The 15,621-nt window shown below is 44.3% G+C and overlaps 1 protein-coding gene across 5 annotated transcripts in view; it reads left to right on the forward strand.

The window, feature by feature from the left end:
- Window positions 1–15,621, forward strand: part of reln (reelin) — a 100,304-nt gene that overhangs the window by 75,188 nt on the left and 9,495 nt on the right. For all 5 annotated transcript variants that reach the window (XM_026175513.1, XM_026175515.1, XM_026175514.1 and 2 more), the window contains exons 23-55: window positions 857–994; window positions 1,798–1,984; window positions 2,988–3,193; window positions 3,298–3,469; window positions 3,628–3,834; window positions 4,016–4,251; window positions 4,439–4,596; window positions 4,701–4,908; window positions 5,434–5,510; window positions 5,940–6,098; window positions 6,209–6,403; window positions 7,289–7,562; window positions 7,653–7,793; window positions 7,899–8,076; window positions 8,191–8,275; window positions 8,367–8,549; window positions 8,697–8,865; window positions 8,989–9,094; window positions 9,200–9,426; window positions 9,563–9,786; window positions 10,082–10,226; window positions 10,535–10,793; window positions 10,969–11,218; window positions 11,307–11,475; window positions 11,978–12,118; window positions 12,301–12,478; window positions 13,659–13,852; window positions 13,966–14,216; window positions 14,304–14,458; window positions 14,557–14,771; window positions 14,919–15,096; window positions 15,202–15,377; window positions 15,461–15,567. In XM_026175513.1, coding sequence (XP_026031298.1) covers window positions 857–994; window positions 1,798–1,984; window positions 2,988–3,193; window positions 3,298–3,469; window positions 3,628–3,834; window positions 4,016–4,251; window positions 4,439–4,596; window positions 4,701–4,908; window positions 5,434–5,510; window positions 5,940–6,098; window positions 6,209–6,403; window positions 7,289–7,562; window positions 7,653–7,793; window positions 7,899–8,076; window positions 8,191–8,275; window positions 8,367–8,549; window positions 8,697–8,865; window positions 8,989–9,094; window positions 9,200–9,426; window positions 9,563–9,786; window positions 10,082–10,226; window positions 10,535–10,793; window positions 10,969–11,218; window positions 11,307–11,475; window positions 11,978–12,118; window positions 12,301–12,478; window positions 13,659–13,852; window positions 13,966–14,216; window positions 14,304–14,458; window positions 14,557–14,771; window positions 14,919–15,096; window positions 15,202–15,377; window positions 15,461–15,567 — 5,948 coding nt within the window. The remainder of the gene's footprint in view (window positions 1–856; window positions 995–1,797; window positions 1,985–2,987; window positions 3,194–3,297; window positions 3,470–3,627; window positions 3,835–4,015; window positions 4,252–4,438; window positions 4,597–4,700; window positions 4,909–5,433; window positions 5,511–5,939; window positions 6,099–6,208; window positions 6,404–7,288; window positions 7,563–7,652; window positions 7,794–7,898; window positions 8,077–8,190; window positions 8,276–8,366; window positions 8,550–8,696; window positions 8,866–8,988; window positions 9,095–9,199; window positions 9,427–9,562; window positions 9,787–10,081; window positions 10,227–10,534; window positions 10,794–10,968; window positions 11,219–11,306; window positions 11,476–11,977; window positions 12,119–12,300; window positions 12,479–13,658; window positions 13,853–13,965; window positions 14,217–14,303; window positions 14,459–14,556; window positions 14,772–14,918; window positions 15,097–15,201; window positions 15,378–15,460; window positions 15,568–15,621) is intronic.

The following is a 15,621-nucleotide window of genomic DNA, read 5'->3' on the forward strand; positions in this document are numbered from 1 at the left end:
TTGCATTAGGCTTGGAAGACATATTTGATAAAGAACCGCTCGGTTTAATATGAATTCAAGCAAGTCCCATAGTGAATCAGTCACCCAGTACCGAATAAGAGAAATAAATATATTGTTAAAGCCTTAGCTCACACATATATCACCTCAAGTAATCACATAAACCTTCCACACCGAGCACTGTGACCTCCACCTCCATTTCATTCTGCTTCCCAGCTCCTAAATAAAGGTGGTCTAATCTCCTGCAGGGTGTGATGACAGGTCAAAGGGTCATGGCAGTAAATGATAATAAAACAGTCGAGGTCAGGTGAGAAAGATCATGAGGTGGTCTCAGTTGATTTGGGTCACTAACACATCAGACGAAGGAACCGCTCTGCTATATAATCCCCAATATAACTGCCTATCTGCGCTAGCTTCTGCTACCACTCATCATTTCTGTACATACAGCATATAGTAAACCCCCACCGAAACATTTGCCAACACATCGCACACATCCACAATTTACCTTCCACATGGAGAACGTGTAATGTTATTGCCCTCTCTGTGACATTACTGCAGAACACACACATAGACACATACACTGGAATGTGCACATTTAAGTTAATCTTGACCTTGCAAAATACATTAAATCTACAGTTGTCTGCGCCAAGAAGCAAACTGTGATTGATATGCTTTTTCAGACCCATTTTATGCATTTTTTTAAACAATCAGTGACCTTTCTAATCATTTTGCTCGATCAGCCAGGTACACAAATACCATATTGCCATTTTTCCCCCTTCCATTTACAGGCATTATCTTTGGTATAAACAGTATAAACATTTTACAGCTATGAAACATTCAGGATGCTTTCTGTGTTCAGGTCCAGTGCAACACGGTTCCGCTGGATCCAGAGCTACTACGGAGAGCAGGATGAGTGGGCCCTGGATGACATCTACATTGGCCAGCAGTGTCCTAACATGTGTCATGGGCATGGCTGGTGTGACCATGGCCATTGCAGGTCAGACGTGCAATAAACTGACTACATTCTTCATACCTCTCAGTAGCACTGTCATGTCTGAGTGTGGGCAGGCAGGAAGAGAGGACCCAAAATGCAGGACTCACTGAGGCGGAAGTAATTCAAAACACACAGCTTTATTGCTGGTAAGAAGCAGAACAGAAAAACACTAACTAAACTGGAAGAACGGAATAAGTAGGCAGGAAGGCTGGCTGGCAAACGGAGCACACAGAGGAAGCGAGGGTGAACAGACGTTAACGATGCGACACCGAGTAGGGGAAGACACAGACACTAAATACAAGAGGTGAACGGAGCAAAGAGGAAACAGCTGGGAGACACGGCTGACGTTGATTACACTGACGAGACAGGGAGAGCACAAAGCTGAACGCACTGACAAAGGACACAGACCTACAAAATAAAACAGGAAGCACACGCCAGACAGAGACAGACTCGTAAACAGGCATAATGACGTCATGGACAAACAGAGGGACATACGGGCAGAGAAGACTAAGCACAGGCAACCTAAACCAAACATAAGGGCAAGATAACAAAACCTAAACCAGAAATAATCATCATCGTCATCAACATCATCATCAGATAACTAAAGAATCAGAATATAATTGTAATCAAAACAGTATCACCAGAGAATAACTAATCCATAATGCAAAAATAAACCAAAACATAAGAAACTCAAAATGCTGGGTCGACCCGACCCAGGACCGTGACAAGCACCATTCCACTGGTGTTTTGTTAAAATCTGTATTAAAGTTTGAATAAAAACGTTCAAGCACTCACTTCTCTTACAGGTGTGATGATGGATTCTCTGGAACAGACTGCCAGCCCTCCTCCCCACTCTCCTCTAGCGTACTTTCTGACTTTGAGTCCCAGGATGCACTGCTCGCCACATGGCAAGAGGTGATAGGTGGAGAGGTGGTTACGCCTGACATGGGCTGTGGTGTGGTTTCTTCTGGATCATCCTTGTACTTCAGCAAGGTAGAAATACATTAAATTAACTTCTTGTGGTTTTTGCTCAGTTTACTTTTGGGGTAAAATTAAAGTAAAATTAAAACATTTGTAGTAGAACAAACATTGTAAAAAAACCTTCCTAACACTGCAAGAATGTAGCATTTAATTTCTTCATTTTCAGCGCTCATTAGAAAGAACTCTGAGACACATTCTGTTATTGTCTTGTGTATTTAATCTAGATCTAAATCTAGATCCAGATTAAAAGTGTAGTTAATTTGTTTTTATTAAAATAATCACTTCAGAGATATGTGTAAAACTTGGCATACGCTATCCATTTCCCGATTACTTTCTAGTGTTTGCTGCCAAAAATTCCTACCCTTTGAACTCTGATTACCTCTGCTCTGCTCGAAAATATTTTTTTATTTAATTATTCAATAGCTCTGAGAAGTATTGCACATGCTTTTGATTTGATTGGACAGAGGAGATTCACAATTTTCAGGCAGCTGCACATCGCTTGTTTCACATATTGCGGCAGCCAAAAATTAGTGTCCACAGCTGGAACATTGCTTTAGCAAACAACGTCTCCTCATTCCAAGTTTGCTTACGAAGAAAATGGCAACAGATTTCCCATCTTCAACATATAATTATATATTGATTACTGGATCACAACTGGCTCCAGATACCATGTGTGGGATATATCTGATCCATCCATTCGTTTTCTTAACCACTTTTCCCGTTCAGGGCAGGAGGCGTGGCCTATCTCAGCTGTAATGGAAAGGCAGGGGTACACCTTGAGCAGGTTTCCAGTCTTTTGAAGGGCTAAAACAGAGAGACACACACTCACTTTCACACTAAGAGCCAATTTAAAGTAATCAGTTCACTTAATAAGCATGTGTCTGGACTGTGGGAGCAAGCTGGAGTACCCAGGAGTACCCACCCTTGTTTTAAAATTATGTCAGACTGTAAAGTGTGTTTCTAGCTGATCTTCCCACACTTAATATGTATTCATTTATTTGGATGTTCCTCTCAGGCTGGGCTTAGGCAGCTTGTGAGCTGGGACCTGGACACTGAATGGGCAGAGTTTGTCCAGTTCTACCTGCGGGTGGGTGGAGACTGGGCGGAGTGTAACCAGGCAGACAGCAGGGAGGAAGGAGTTCTCCTGCAGTACAGCAATGATGGAGGCATCAGCTGGGGCCTCATTGCTGAGATGTACTTTACTGACTTCACCAAGCCTCGGTGAGAAACCTGCAGAGGAAGAAAGGAGGACAGAGCTCATGAAGTGTTTGGTGGATGTCTTATAGAAAAAGAAACATGTGTAACCTGTCTCCCCTCTTTTGCAGCTTTGTGCATTACGAGCTTCCCTTGACCTCTAAAACCCCCTCCACAAGGTTTCGTTGGTGGCAGCCTCTTCACTCGGGGGAAGGCTATGACCAGTGGGCAATCGATGATGTCATAATTTTGTCAGAGAGGGAGAAACACATCATCCCTATGGCTAATCCTACTCTGCCGCAGGTCAGGAATCATCTTAAGGAGTTATTCTAGTAACTTGTAATTTGTGCTGTGAACGTGTATAGCAGCTATGGCTTATTCTTAATATGTACTAGAACATGTCAGCCAAAAAATATTAGCACAAAACAGAAAAATAAATCTGGTATCTTCTGTTTCTGAAGAACTTCTACGAGAAACCAGCATTCGACTACCCCCTGAACCAGATGAGTGTCTGGCTGATGCTAGGTAATGAAGGCATGGAGAGAGAAAACAACAACAGCTTCTGTGCCCCAACTCCCTCTGCTATGGTGTTCGGGCGCTCTGATGGGGACAGGGTGGCTGTCACCAGGGACCTGGCTCTGCGCCCTGGCTACACCCTCCAGTTTAAAGTAGGTGGAAACTACAGAAATTAAAAATGTAAAAGTTGGATGACATTAAGAAAGACATTTCAGGACACAGTGGTGGGTTGCATGTAGCGAAGTACCCACTGTAGGAATGTTAAACCAACTTAAAGCAAATGTGAGATTTCCTAAGATGTGCAATTTTTCCCCTCTACTCCATCCATGCCAGCTGAACATCGGCTGTGAATCAGAGTTCAGTGCTTCTGCACCAGTGCTGCTGCAGTACTCCCATGATGCTGGTCGCACCTGGGCCCTGGTGAGAGAGGGCTGTTACCCAGGCACCCCGGGGGCTGGGGTCTGTGAGGGCAGCGGTCGTGAGCTGAGAGAACCAGCTGTCTACAACACTGGAGATTATGAACAGTGGACCAGGGTCACTGTGGTTATACCACGTAATGTTGCAGCCAGGTAACTATGGTAACAGGCATGTAATATGAGATGCAAAGCTGTACTACTGGGGGGGGGGGGGGGGGGGGGGTTCTTTAGGGGGGTTGGGAGGAGGGGGGGTGATTTGTTTTAACATATTTTTAGACTGAAAATATTTGAGAATATTGAAAACTCCAATTAAAATGGCTTCACCTGCCTAATTTTCTAGTAAAACGAGGTTCCGGTGGTTCCAGGAGAGTAGTGTGTACAGAGATGCTCCACCCTTTGCTCTGGATGGGGTCTACATCTCTGAGCCCTGTCCAAACCACTGTGGAGGACATGGTGATTGCATCTCTGGAGTCTGCTTCTGTGATATGGGATACACAGGTAAGGTAGAATTATAGAAAGGAAATTAAAAGAAAGGAAAGACAAAGAAATTTCAGGGCTTTTTTTTGTTTATTTAAAATTTATTGTCTTCATATTTTTCACAGTGGAGCAGGATAGTTGTGTCCCGTCTGTGGCTAGTCCCACAGAGCTCACTGAGGGCTTTGAGGGAAAACTGAGCCCACTTTGGCAGAGTCTCAGTGGGGGACACATCGGAGGAGGCTGTGGCATCATTGGTGAGGGCAAGGCCCTTTACTTTAACAGTCCTGGAAGGAGAGAAGCACGTACAGTTCCTCTAGACACCACCAACACACGGTGAGAGGAAAACTACAAATCCCTTTAATAATAATAATGGATTGCATTTATATAGCACTTTTCAGGGCCCTCAAAGCGCTTTACAATTCCACTATTCATTCACTCTCACATTCACACACTGGTAGAGGCAAGCTACAGTTGTAGCCACAGCTGCCCTGGGGCAGACTGACAGAAGCGAGGCTGCCATATCGCGCCATCGGCCCTTCTGGCCATCATCAGTAGGTGAAGTGTCTTGCCCAAGGACACAACGACCGAGACTGTCCGAGCCGGGGCTCAAACCGGCAGCCTTCCGGTTACAAGACGACCTGCCAACTCTTTGAGCCACGATCGCCCTTTAACCCTTTATCACCCAAGAATCAAACAGGCCGCCTGGACTAATTTTTTAATTTTAGCTGTAAAATTACAAAATAATTCTCATTTATCAGGGCCGATGGTTGGAAAAAGAAAGGGGCTAAACACTCAAGACAGTTTAATGTGTAAAAATGTTGGAATATGAAATTCACTTTTGTTAATCTTTGCATACAGGTTGGTTCAATTCTACATCCGAATTGGCAGCAAGAGTTTAGGACCCACTTGCACCAGGCCTCGCTCCCGCAATGAAGGTAATTTTCAATCGACAGAAGCCATATGTCAGTGCTTCATGTGTTGTGTTGAGGCCCTCTGCTGGATCCACGTGGCTTGTCCTTAACAGTGCAGTCTGTAGAGAGAGCAACTCCACATCTGCTCTGATCACTTTACCACCGGCCTGTCTCCATCTGTTCCTTCTTGCTCAGTCTTTGATCAGCCTTGTGATCCAACCAGAGCTGTGCAGCTACAGATCTGATCTGTGCTATCTGTTCTGTCCATCAGCCAGCACACTGTGCATTTTTAGCCTGCAGCATTGCCAAAGGTTCAGTTTGTTCATTTCTGCTGTTTCAGATCCAACACTGCCAGCCTCCTAAACAGTTTGTCTGTTATCCTCAGGGCTGCCATTACATTATTTTGTGTTTCATTCATTTAAAAGGATCCATTCACTTTCTTGTGTGCTTTAGGTGTCATTGTCCAGTTTTCCACCAACAATGGAGTCCAGTGGCAGTTCCTGAGGGAACTGGATTTTAGTTCCTTCTTGGAGCCCCAGGTAGTGACCATTGAGCTGCCACCTCCAGCAAAGACCTCCTATACAGTGTTCCGGTGGTGGCAACCACAGCAAGGTTAGTGTGCTGACTCAGGAAAACACAGCACAAAACTGCCATATTATTAGAGAAGAAATTTGATTGGTTGATTTCTTTTTCATTTTCATTTTTTGTCCCCTTTGTTGTAGGGAAACACTCTGCCCAGTGGGCTCTGGATGATGTTCTGATTGGTATGAACGACAGCTCTAGGACAGGTTTTCACGACAAGTTCGACGGCACAACCCCTCTGAGGCACAACTGGTACCGCATTCAAGGTGGGGAGGTGACCGTGGACTGTTTGTCTTTGGACACGGCTCTTACCTTCAACTCTGAGGCCATTGACAGTGAGTCACTCAATCGTAGTGCCAGTCCTAAGCACATACACACATTTAGTTGGAGAAACACTCTTATGATTGCAGAGTTGTTGTTTTAATTGGAAGACTGTGTAAGAAACTGTATGCATGTTAAAAGAAGACTTAAGCAGCTGCTACACCAACTTTGTCAAGAGCTCCCTCAGTAAAACGCTACAAAGTCTTTGAAGCTGCTGTGTTTGTAGTGCGAATATTTCGAAGTGCGTGAATGCAAAGCAAAAGAGCTGCACTACTCAGTTGCACAAGAAGAAATGGAAAGACGTTGAAATATTAAACAACTGGAACGCATATAGTACACATTGTGATTATGATTAAGCTCATCCAATATATCGCGGACTTACTGAACATTCCTACTCACAAGTGCCTCAAACAAGCCACACAAGTAGCAGTGCAGGGACATCACAGCATATTTTATACACAACAGACTGAAATTGAATCACCCATTTACTGTGGCGCCATGGGTCCTGCATTATTAATGAGAGCAAACCTGATTGAACATCCTGCCTATTATTTATGCTTGCACCATGCTGTGAGCGGATTTACACGTAGCAGATTTACAAATAGTACATTACAACTGGGCCATTCATTACACGGCCACAGCAAGAGCAATTTGGCAACGCATCTATAAACATAAAGCTCCTGTGTGCCTGTGCGAACACATGAAACACTGATTGTCAAGCTCTTTTCTCAAAACATGACCACATTTCAACATCTACCTATTGGAATTTTTACATAAGTAATCTTTATACAATATGATAACTAAATATAATTCACAACATTTTGACATTTACAGACACTGAAAAAAATTAGTATAAGGAACTGGATACATGTAACGTTGTTCTTATACTATGCTTACAGAGAAACCCAGATATGCAGAAAGCTGGGACTTTGAGGTCACAGGCTCTTCATTCCTGCAGTTTGAGCTGAGCATGGGCTGCAGTAAGTCCACCTCCTTTTCCCACGGTGTGCGACTGGAGTACTCCACAGACTGTGGTCGCCACTGGTCTCTCATCACACCAGAGTGTGTGCCCCCAGCCATCGGCTGTGCTGGATATACTCAGAGTTCCATCTATACATCAACGCAGTACAAACACTGGAGGAGGATCACCGTCTACCTGCCTAGTGCAGCTAAGTATGTGTTTTTATGTTCTAAAACACAGTAGAGAGAATTGCTGTATTTTTCTTAAGCTACTCTTCTGAGCTACAAACTCTTGGATCTCAGTTCTCCTAGAACTCGCTTCCGCTGGATTCAGACCCATTTTACCCCTGGAGCAGAAGGATGGGCTCTAGATAATGTGCTACTTGCTCCTGGCTGCCCCTGGATGTGCTCTGGACATGGTCTTTGTGACAACGGGCACTGTGTGTATGTAAAAGCTTGCTTTTCTACACAGTTCACTCATTTAAAGTCGCTCTTTTTACATAGATGTAAATCCTTCTTAACTTTCTGTTTTCTCCGGTGCTCACACAGGTGTGACAAGGGTTATGGAGGGGCGCACTGTGTGCCTTTGGCCCCACTGCCATCTGTGCTAAGAGAGGACTTTAATGAGAACGTGCAACAGGAAACCTGGCCTGAAGTTTATGGAGCCGAGAGGGGAACTCTGAGCGGAGAGCCTCTTAAGTCTGGCACTGCTCTTATTTTCAAAGGGGTAGGCATCCTAAACACCATGCAGAGAAGAGCTAGCTGAATCAAACAGATACAGCTTGAACTCTTCAGATCACTGACATTAGAACTGACCAACAACAAACTTGTTTGTTTGCAGGATGGTCTGCGAATGATTGTGTCCCGGGATCTTGACTGCACGAGTACTCTCTATATCCAGTTTTCCTTCAAATTCATCACTAAAGGTACTGCAAAACTCACTTTTATAGCTACATTTTTGTAAACAACAAAGTAAAGTCATATGAGTATAACAGTACATCCTTTTGGTCTCTCTAGGTGTGCCAGAGCGCTCACACTCAGTGCTGCTGCAGTACTCTGTGAATGGAGGAATCAGCTGGCTGCTTTTAGATGAGTTTTACTTCCCAGCTTCAACTGACACTCTCTTCCTTCACCTGCCACTGCCAGCCAGCGCTCAGACCAATGCCACTCGGTTCAGACTCTGGCAACCCTACAACAGCGGTGAGTATGAAACCAGCACTTTCATGCTTAGATGTCGCTCATCCATATTCACTTATATTACAACTATTGTTCTCACATTTGCTTTCCCACTTGGAAGGTCAAATTTCCAGATTGAGTGTTTAATCTCCACAATATTATCCCCTTTAGGCAAGAAGGAGGAGGTGTGGGTGATAGATGATCTCATCATTGATGGCAGCTCGTTCCACAACCCCCCAGTGGTGATAGACAGTTTTGAGGAAGGCCCCAATGAGTCCAACTGGCTGTTCTCTCCAGGGGGAAACACTGGTCTCTACTGCCCCTACCAGAAGACTGGCCTGTAAGAACTTGTTGACAGTGACACTGTCATTCGTGACTGTGTTTGGGTTTTTGCTTCATCTGTGCTTTCATCGATGATGAAACATGCAAAATATAATTTTACCCTTAAATGTGATTGATGCAGGGAGGAGGATGAGTCAGCTATGGTGTTTGTCTCCAGTGAGCTTGGAGAGCACTCTATTACCACCAGAGATATTGATGTAAATGAGAACACCATCATCCAGTTTGAGGTACACTGACTTCTTGATCAAAGCAACGGTCGTAAATCTTACAGTAAAAACAAATAAATCCTGGCTTGTCATCTTCACTCATGTTGTTTGTATGTGTCTCTCCAGATTAATGTGGGCTGCACAGCTGAAAGCTCCTCTGCTTACCCCGTGCGTCTTGAGTTCTCACGGGACTTTGGTGCCACGTGGCACCTCTTGGTTCCACTGTGTGCAGGCGGACCACAACCGTCCTCGCTTTGCTCCACAGAGCTTCACCCTGCCAGTATCTATTTCCCTGGCACTACTCAGGGCTGGAAAAGGGAGGTAATTCAGTTTGGCAAACTCCGCCTCTGTGGGTAAGGACTATAACGGTTTAAATACATAACAATTTGACTATACGTATACTGTTCCTTAATGAGTTTCTTGCAGCATGCAGTCTGTTTGTGTCTGTCTCTCTGCCTCATTAATCCTTAGTTTTTTTTAATTTCATAGGTCAGTGAGGTTCCGCTGGTATCAAGGTTTCTTCTCAACTGGTTCTTCTCCTCCAACATGGGCCCTAGACAACATCTACATTGGCCCACAGTGTCAGGACATGTGTAATGGTCATGGAGCCTGTGTGGGTGGTAGTCACTGTGTATGTGACCCTGGCTACTCTGGACCTGACTGCTCTGTGCCTGACACCCCCAATCCTGACTTCCTTAAAGAGGACTTTGAAGGTATATTAAATCTTATATTTAAACTTAGATTATAATTATGGATCCAAGTCATCAGAAGTCAAGTTTATACTTTTATGGCTGCTTGGAATCACCTTCTGTCTCCATGTGAAATAGCATGTGAGCATTTTTGGGGGTTATTTCATTCACTGTAGTGAAAATTTTAAACATTTTAAAGCATTATTTTTCCACTTTTTTTACTCTTGTTATGTTAATTATGTTTCATGCATTCATGTTGTTTGCAAAAAAGTTTTGTAAGTTTGTAAATTCTACACACTTTCCACTTCCTCTTCTGTAGGGGGAGCCGCTGAACACTTCAGACTCCTGAGTGGTGGAAAACCATCCAGGAAGTGTGGGATCATGTCAAGTGGGAACCACCTGTTCTTCAGTGAGGATGGCCTACGCATGTTGGTCACCAATGACATGGACCTGTCAAATGCAAGGTATACCTACATCTGGACCAAAGAATGAATGCAATAAACATTTATGTTTTTTTCCCCAAATAACTGATCTAAGCCATTTTTTGATGAGTGGGTGATTAATTTTTCTAAGGACTTACATGATGAACTGGGACTGTTGTGGAGGGCCCCACCAACAGGCTGAACTCAGTTTTTCTCATTATTAATTTTATGTCCTTATAAGGTTATTGGTGCAAGCCAGCCCTCCACAACAGTCCCAGTTCAATGAATCGCCCTCTCCTGCATTCTTTGAATCTAGCTGAATCTCATACGTTGATTGTTGGGCTCTTCAGGTTTGTTCAGTTCTTCCTACGCCTCGGTTGTGGTAAAGCACCACCGGACCCCCGTTCTCAGCCGGTCCTGCTGCAGTTCTCTGTGGATGGAGGTCTGACCTGGGGACTCCTGCAGGAATTCCTCTTCAGCAACAGCAGTAATCAGGCTCGTCTGGTTGCCCTGGAGATCCCACTGCGTGCCCGCACCACGTCCACTCGCCTCCGGTGGTGGCAACCTTCTGAAAATGGACACTTTTACAGCCCGTGGGTCATTGATCAGGTACATTGATAATCATCCAAACAGCCATTCATCAAGTGTTTCAATCATTTATAATTAAATACTGGTTTGAAAAAAGATTATTATCTATCTAAACTATCTTAAACCTTTTAATTTACTTTTTATTCCTTCCTTGTTTGCATTGACCAAGCAAACATTTGCTTTTTTTAATCCATAGGTGGTGGTAGGTGGCAGTGCCAGTGGCTGGGGACCACTAGAAGATGATTTCTCCTCAATCGATGGACGTTCATGGCTCCTCCACCCAGGAGGGACCCGAATGCCTGTTTGTGGCTCAGACGGACCCGCTTTTGCTTTTATTGAGAAGTCCAACACACGCTATGCCGTCACCACTGACATCAGTCTGGGTCAAGATGCATTTATCCAGTTTGACTTTTCTGCCTCCTGCTCAGTCACAAACTCCTGCTACTGTAAGTACTATTAATAAAGCTATTATTGGTACAGTATTAAAAGAAAATAAGTGGAATAAAGAAATTAACCTCTTTGGTTTCTCTGCAGCTGTAGAGTTAGAATATTCCCTGGATCTTGGTTTGACCTGGCAGCCTGTGGTCAGAGACTGCCTGCCCACAAGCCCCGACTGCTCTTCGTACACTCTGCAGCGACTTCTGGTTTCTGATATCTATAACAAGTGGGGTCGTGTCACCCTGCCTATCCCGTCATATGCCAGGTCAGCGCAGGCCGGTTCTTTTATTCAGAAACAGGAACAAATGTATCATCATAAATCTACAACATTCTCTTGTGTTTGAGGGGGAAAAGAAGTGGCTGTACTGTAACAGTTACAGTACGATCTAATTCAGATGAGTCGCATTTGAAATAACAGGTGAAAAAGATAGTTCCAGTTTAGCATTTATATGTGCCAACTCATCACTCCCAACAGGCATAATATGCAGAGTAATTGGGGTTTGATAATCAAACATCGCCTCCATGAGTGGATGCAGTTAAAGCAGCAGGGAACAATAGAGCAGCAGCACTGACATGACAGAAGGAGAGAAGAGAAAATGTGCAGGTTAAATAGACTGCCAAATTAGGAAGTTGTTTTTGGTATATTACAGTACAGGACAGTGAGAAGCGTTACAGTATGTGTTTGGTATACCCTGAGTTGTCTGCTTGAACTAGCTTTTATTCTGTTTTAAATTATGTGTATCTCCAACTTTAATTTATGTTGTTAGGTCTCCAGCCACAAGGTTCCGATGGTACCAGCAGGCTCCCTTTGACAAGCAGCAGACCTGGGCTCTGGACAACCTCTACATTGGAGATGGCTGCCCAGATATGTGCTCTGGACATGGGCGCTGCCAACAAAGCTCCTGCGTGTAAGTGCCAGCAGCAGAAGGTGTTCTGTCTAAAAGCAGAATTGGTATATAGAATAATATTTGGGCTGCTTTTATTTACTCATAATTGTATAGAAGGTGTTTTTGTTGCGATGTTTAACTCATCGGGTTCACTATACTTTGAAGGCTAGCTTGTATTAGTATCTGCTGATCTGTGTCTGCAGATGTGACCCAGAGTGGGGTGGAGAATACTGCGATGAGCCCGTGGTCCCTCTGCCCTCCCAGCTGAAGGACAGTTTCAGTCGAGCTCCCTCGCTCAGTCACTGGCACGTACTCACTGGTGGGAAACTCAGCACTGTGTGTGGAGCTGTGGCTTCTGGAGCTGCTCTGCACTTCAGTGGGGTAAGTCTACAAAACACCTTTGTTGTTCGAGTCTCCGTTTTCCTCATTTTCTGATATAAAAACCATTACACAGTATGACCTGACACAAGCAAGGAATGCCTGTAACCCTTAGCTGTAAATCATCACCTGCAATAGCTTCTTTTTTTTTCTTTTTCTTTTTCTTACCTGATGACAAATTTTAAGTGGCTCCACAGGTGTTGTGGGTTCACACACATTCACCAAACAAGTGAAGGCTTCAAATCCAGGAGGAGATACAGATCCTTTGGGGATTGTGTTAGGAAACATATAATATGCAGAGCTACCCACTGTGGTGACCCCTCATGAATAAGTGAGCTGAAAGCAGCTATACTACAGGGGGCAATGCACACATGGGTGAACACAAGTAAATGTTCTCATTTGTGCAGACTTAAATTGTTAATCTTAGACAGACATGTCTCTTTCTGCACATTTTCTCTGTTTTTTCTCTGATTGTCTTTTTCTGCACTGGGTCATATTTTCATCTGAACTTTATCTGAACAGATTTTAAAGGTTAAGAAAAACAGTGCATAGTGGTGGCAAAAAAATCCAACAAAGCATCAAAAACAAAGGAGAAACAGGGAACCATCAGAATAAAAAGAAGGGATAATACAGGGACTGCAGGAGGAGATGAGATGACAACTGACAGAGACAAATAGACTAAATTGATACAGGTTGAGAAGGGTAAGAAAGGACTGGTGGACCGAGTCAGACACAAGCAATGGAAAAAGGAAGAATTAGACACACAGTGGAGTAAAATAAAAATCTAAAACATGACAAAGATTGTGGCAGACTTTGCAGATGCAGTGCAGCAAACAGATGATTGAAAAACAAACCACAAAGTAACTATCTGTCAGCCTTTATGAGCAGCTGAAGTTTTCCCTAGACATTTAGAGCAGTCTTGTAAGTGAATATTTATTGGAAGGCTGATGTTAATCTGGCGACACGGCCAGAGAAAAATCATGGGAACAGCTGTTTACATCTAACATTAGGATTTATGATCGTTATTTACACCTCGTCATATTGCTTTTGTTATGTTCTGTAATTAAACAACAGATCGTGATTGATTGCATGCTGATTTTTGGATATTTATTTAAAAACATCATCCGTTTAGAAACATGATTCCAAATATCCAAATGGCTCAAATTTCTTTTTGTGTGCACAGAGCTGCAGCCGTCAGCTGGTAACAGTGGACCTGAACCTGACCAACGCCGAGTTCATCCAGTTCTATTTCATGTACGGCTGCATGGTCCCGCCGAGTAACCGCAACCAGGGCGTCCTGTTGGAGTACAGTTTGAATGGTGGCATCAACTGGCATCTGCTGACGGAAATCTTTTATGATCTGTACACCAAACCTGGGTATGTGTTGTTTTTTGGGTTTTTTTTACCTGCCCCCCATGGACATACCTGCTTGCACACAGCTGGAGAGAACCGGGATAGGTGTGAATGTCTTTATCTTATCATCTGTTCAGGTTTGTGAATGTGCTGCTGCCCCCTGCTGCCCGTCAGGAAGGAGTACGTGTGCGCTGGTGGCAGCCTCAGCATGACGGAGCAGACCACAGCGATTGGGCTCTAGATAACGTCCTCATCGCTGGCTCTGACCCGCGGGCACAGATCTCTGATACATTTGGAGGGGTGGCCTTGCCTAACCATGAGAGGGCTCCTGCTGATGGGACTTTAGGAAGGATAGGTCAGCTGAGCGAGCAGGAAGAAACGCCAATAGGTATTGTTCAATCAATCACTGCGTTTTTAATTTTTTTCTTCTCAGAAGCAACTTATGTTTTCTTCTCTTAACGTTCTTTGTTTTCAGTGAGCGATCACTGGTTGTTCTCAGAGGACTGCTCGGTGCAGCGCTTCTGTGGCTCTCCTGACGGGGTCATGGTGTGCGGAAATGCCGACGGTAGAGAGGTGTATGCTGTCACTCATGATATTGTTCCAGATAAGGGCTGGGTAATGCAGTTCAAGGTAACCACTGATTCTAAAGTAACCTGTCAAAACATTTATTTGTTTTTTGCTCTACACCTTTTGAATCACTGTTTGTTAATGTCTGTGTTTTCATTCAGATCGCTGTTGGCTGCAGTTTGCCAGAGCGTCACGCAGATCGGCAAGTTCACATTCAGTATTCAGTAGATTTTGGAGTGACCTGGAAGTACCTGGTCCCTCAGTGCCTGCCTGCTGACCCCCGCTGTGGTGGTCAGGTCTCCCAGCCGTCAGTCTTCTTCCCCACTAATGGCTGGAAGAGGGTAGTCTATCCTCTGCCTGAAAGTCTGGCTGACACGTAAGTCATTTCACGTCAACAATGCCACCGGAGCTGCTTCATGTTTAACTGCAGCACCATCACATACAGTTATGAATAAGTTACATTACTGTTGCCGAAAAATTGTATGCATGTTACTCAACGAGTCTATCTTGTCTTTTTCTTAAGTGCGGTGCGGTTCCGCTTTTACCAGCAGCACTCAGACATTCAGTGGGGTGTGGAGAACTTTTACATCGGGCCAGCGTGTGACGGTCACTGCGGGGGGCACGGAGACTGTCTGGATCAGCGCTGTCTCTGTGATCCAGGATTCACTGGACCAAACTGCTACGCTAGCACTGCTCTTAAGGTAGCTTTAATACATGTTTTTTTCCTCCCGGGAAACACAGAACTAGAAAAAAAGAAGCAGGTCGTGATTTAAATACACGTGCATTTGTGTGTGTTTACCCTGTAGGCTACTCTAAAGGAGCGTTTTGACTGGGAAGGGGCAACAGGTCCTCAGTGGCAAGTGCTGGAGGGTGGTAAGCCCTGTACGGACTGTGGTGTGTTGGTAGAGGGGACAGCCCTGTATTTCGGTGGGGCTGATGCCAGACAGGCTGTCACTGTTGATCTGGATCTACGGGGAGCCAAGTCAGTATTTAACTTCTTTCTATGACAGCTTTAAGTTACAAGAAGAGCAGTTTTATTTTTAAATCCGTGTTTATTTTTTGCAGGTTTGTGGAATACTGGGCGAGGATTGGAAGTGAAGATAACATGACCATGTGCCACCGTCCAACTTGTCGTAAAGAGGGAGTGCTGCTGGATTACTCTACTGATGGAGGTGGAGTCACTGTGTGTTTTTTCCTTTTTTTGTTCCTCTTTTATCTGTTTTTGG

The sequence above is a fragment of the Astatotilapia calliptera genome, chromosome 7 (genome assembly GCF_900246225.1).
Source record: "Astatotilapia calliptera chromosome 7, fAstCal1.2, whole genome shotgun sequence".
In the NCBI taxonomy this organism is placed as follows: Eukaryota; Metazoa; Chordata; class Actinopteri; order Cichliformes; family Cichlidae; genus Astatotilapia; species Astatotilapia calliptera.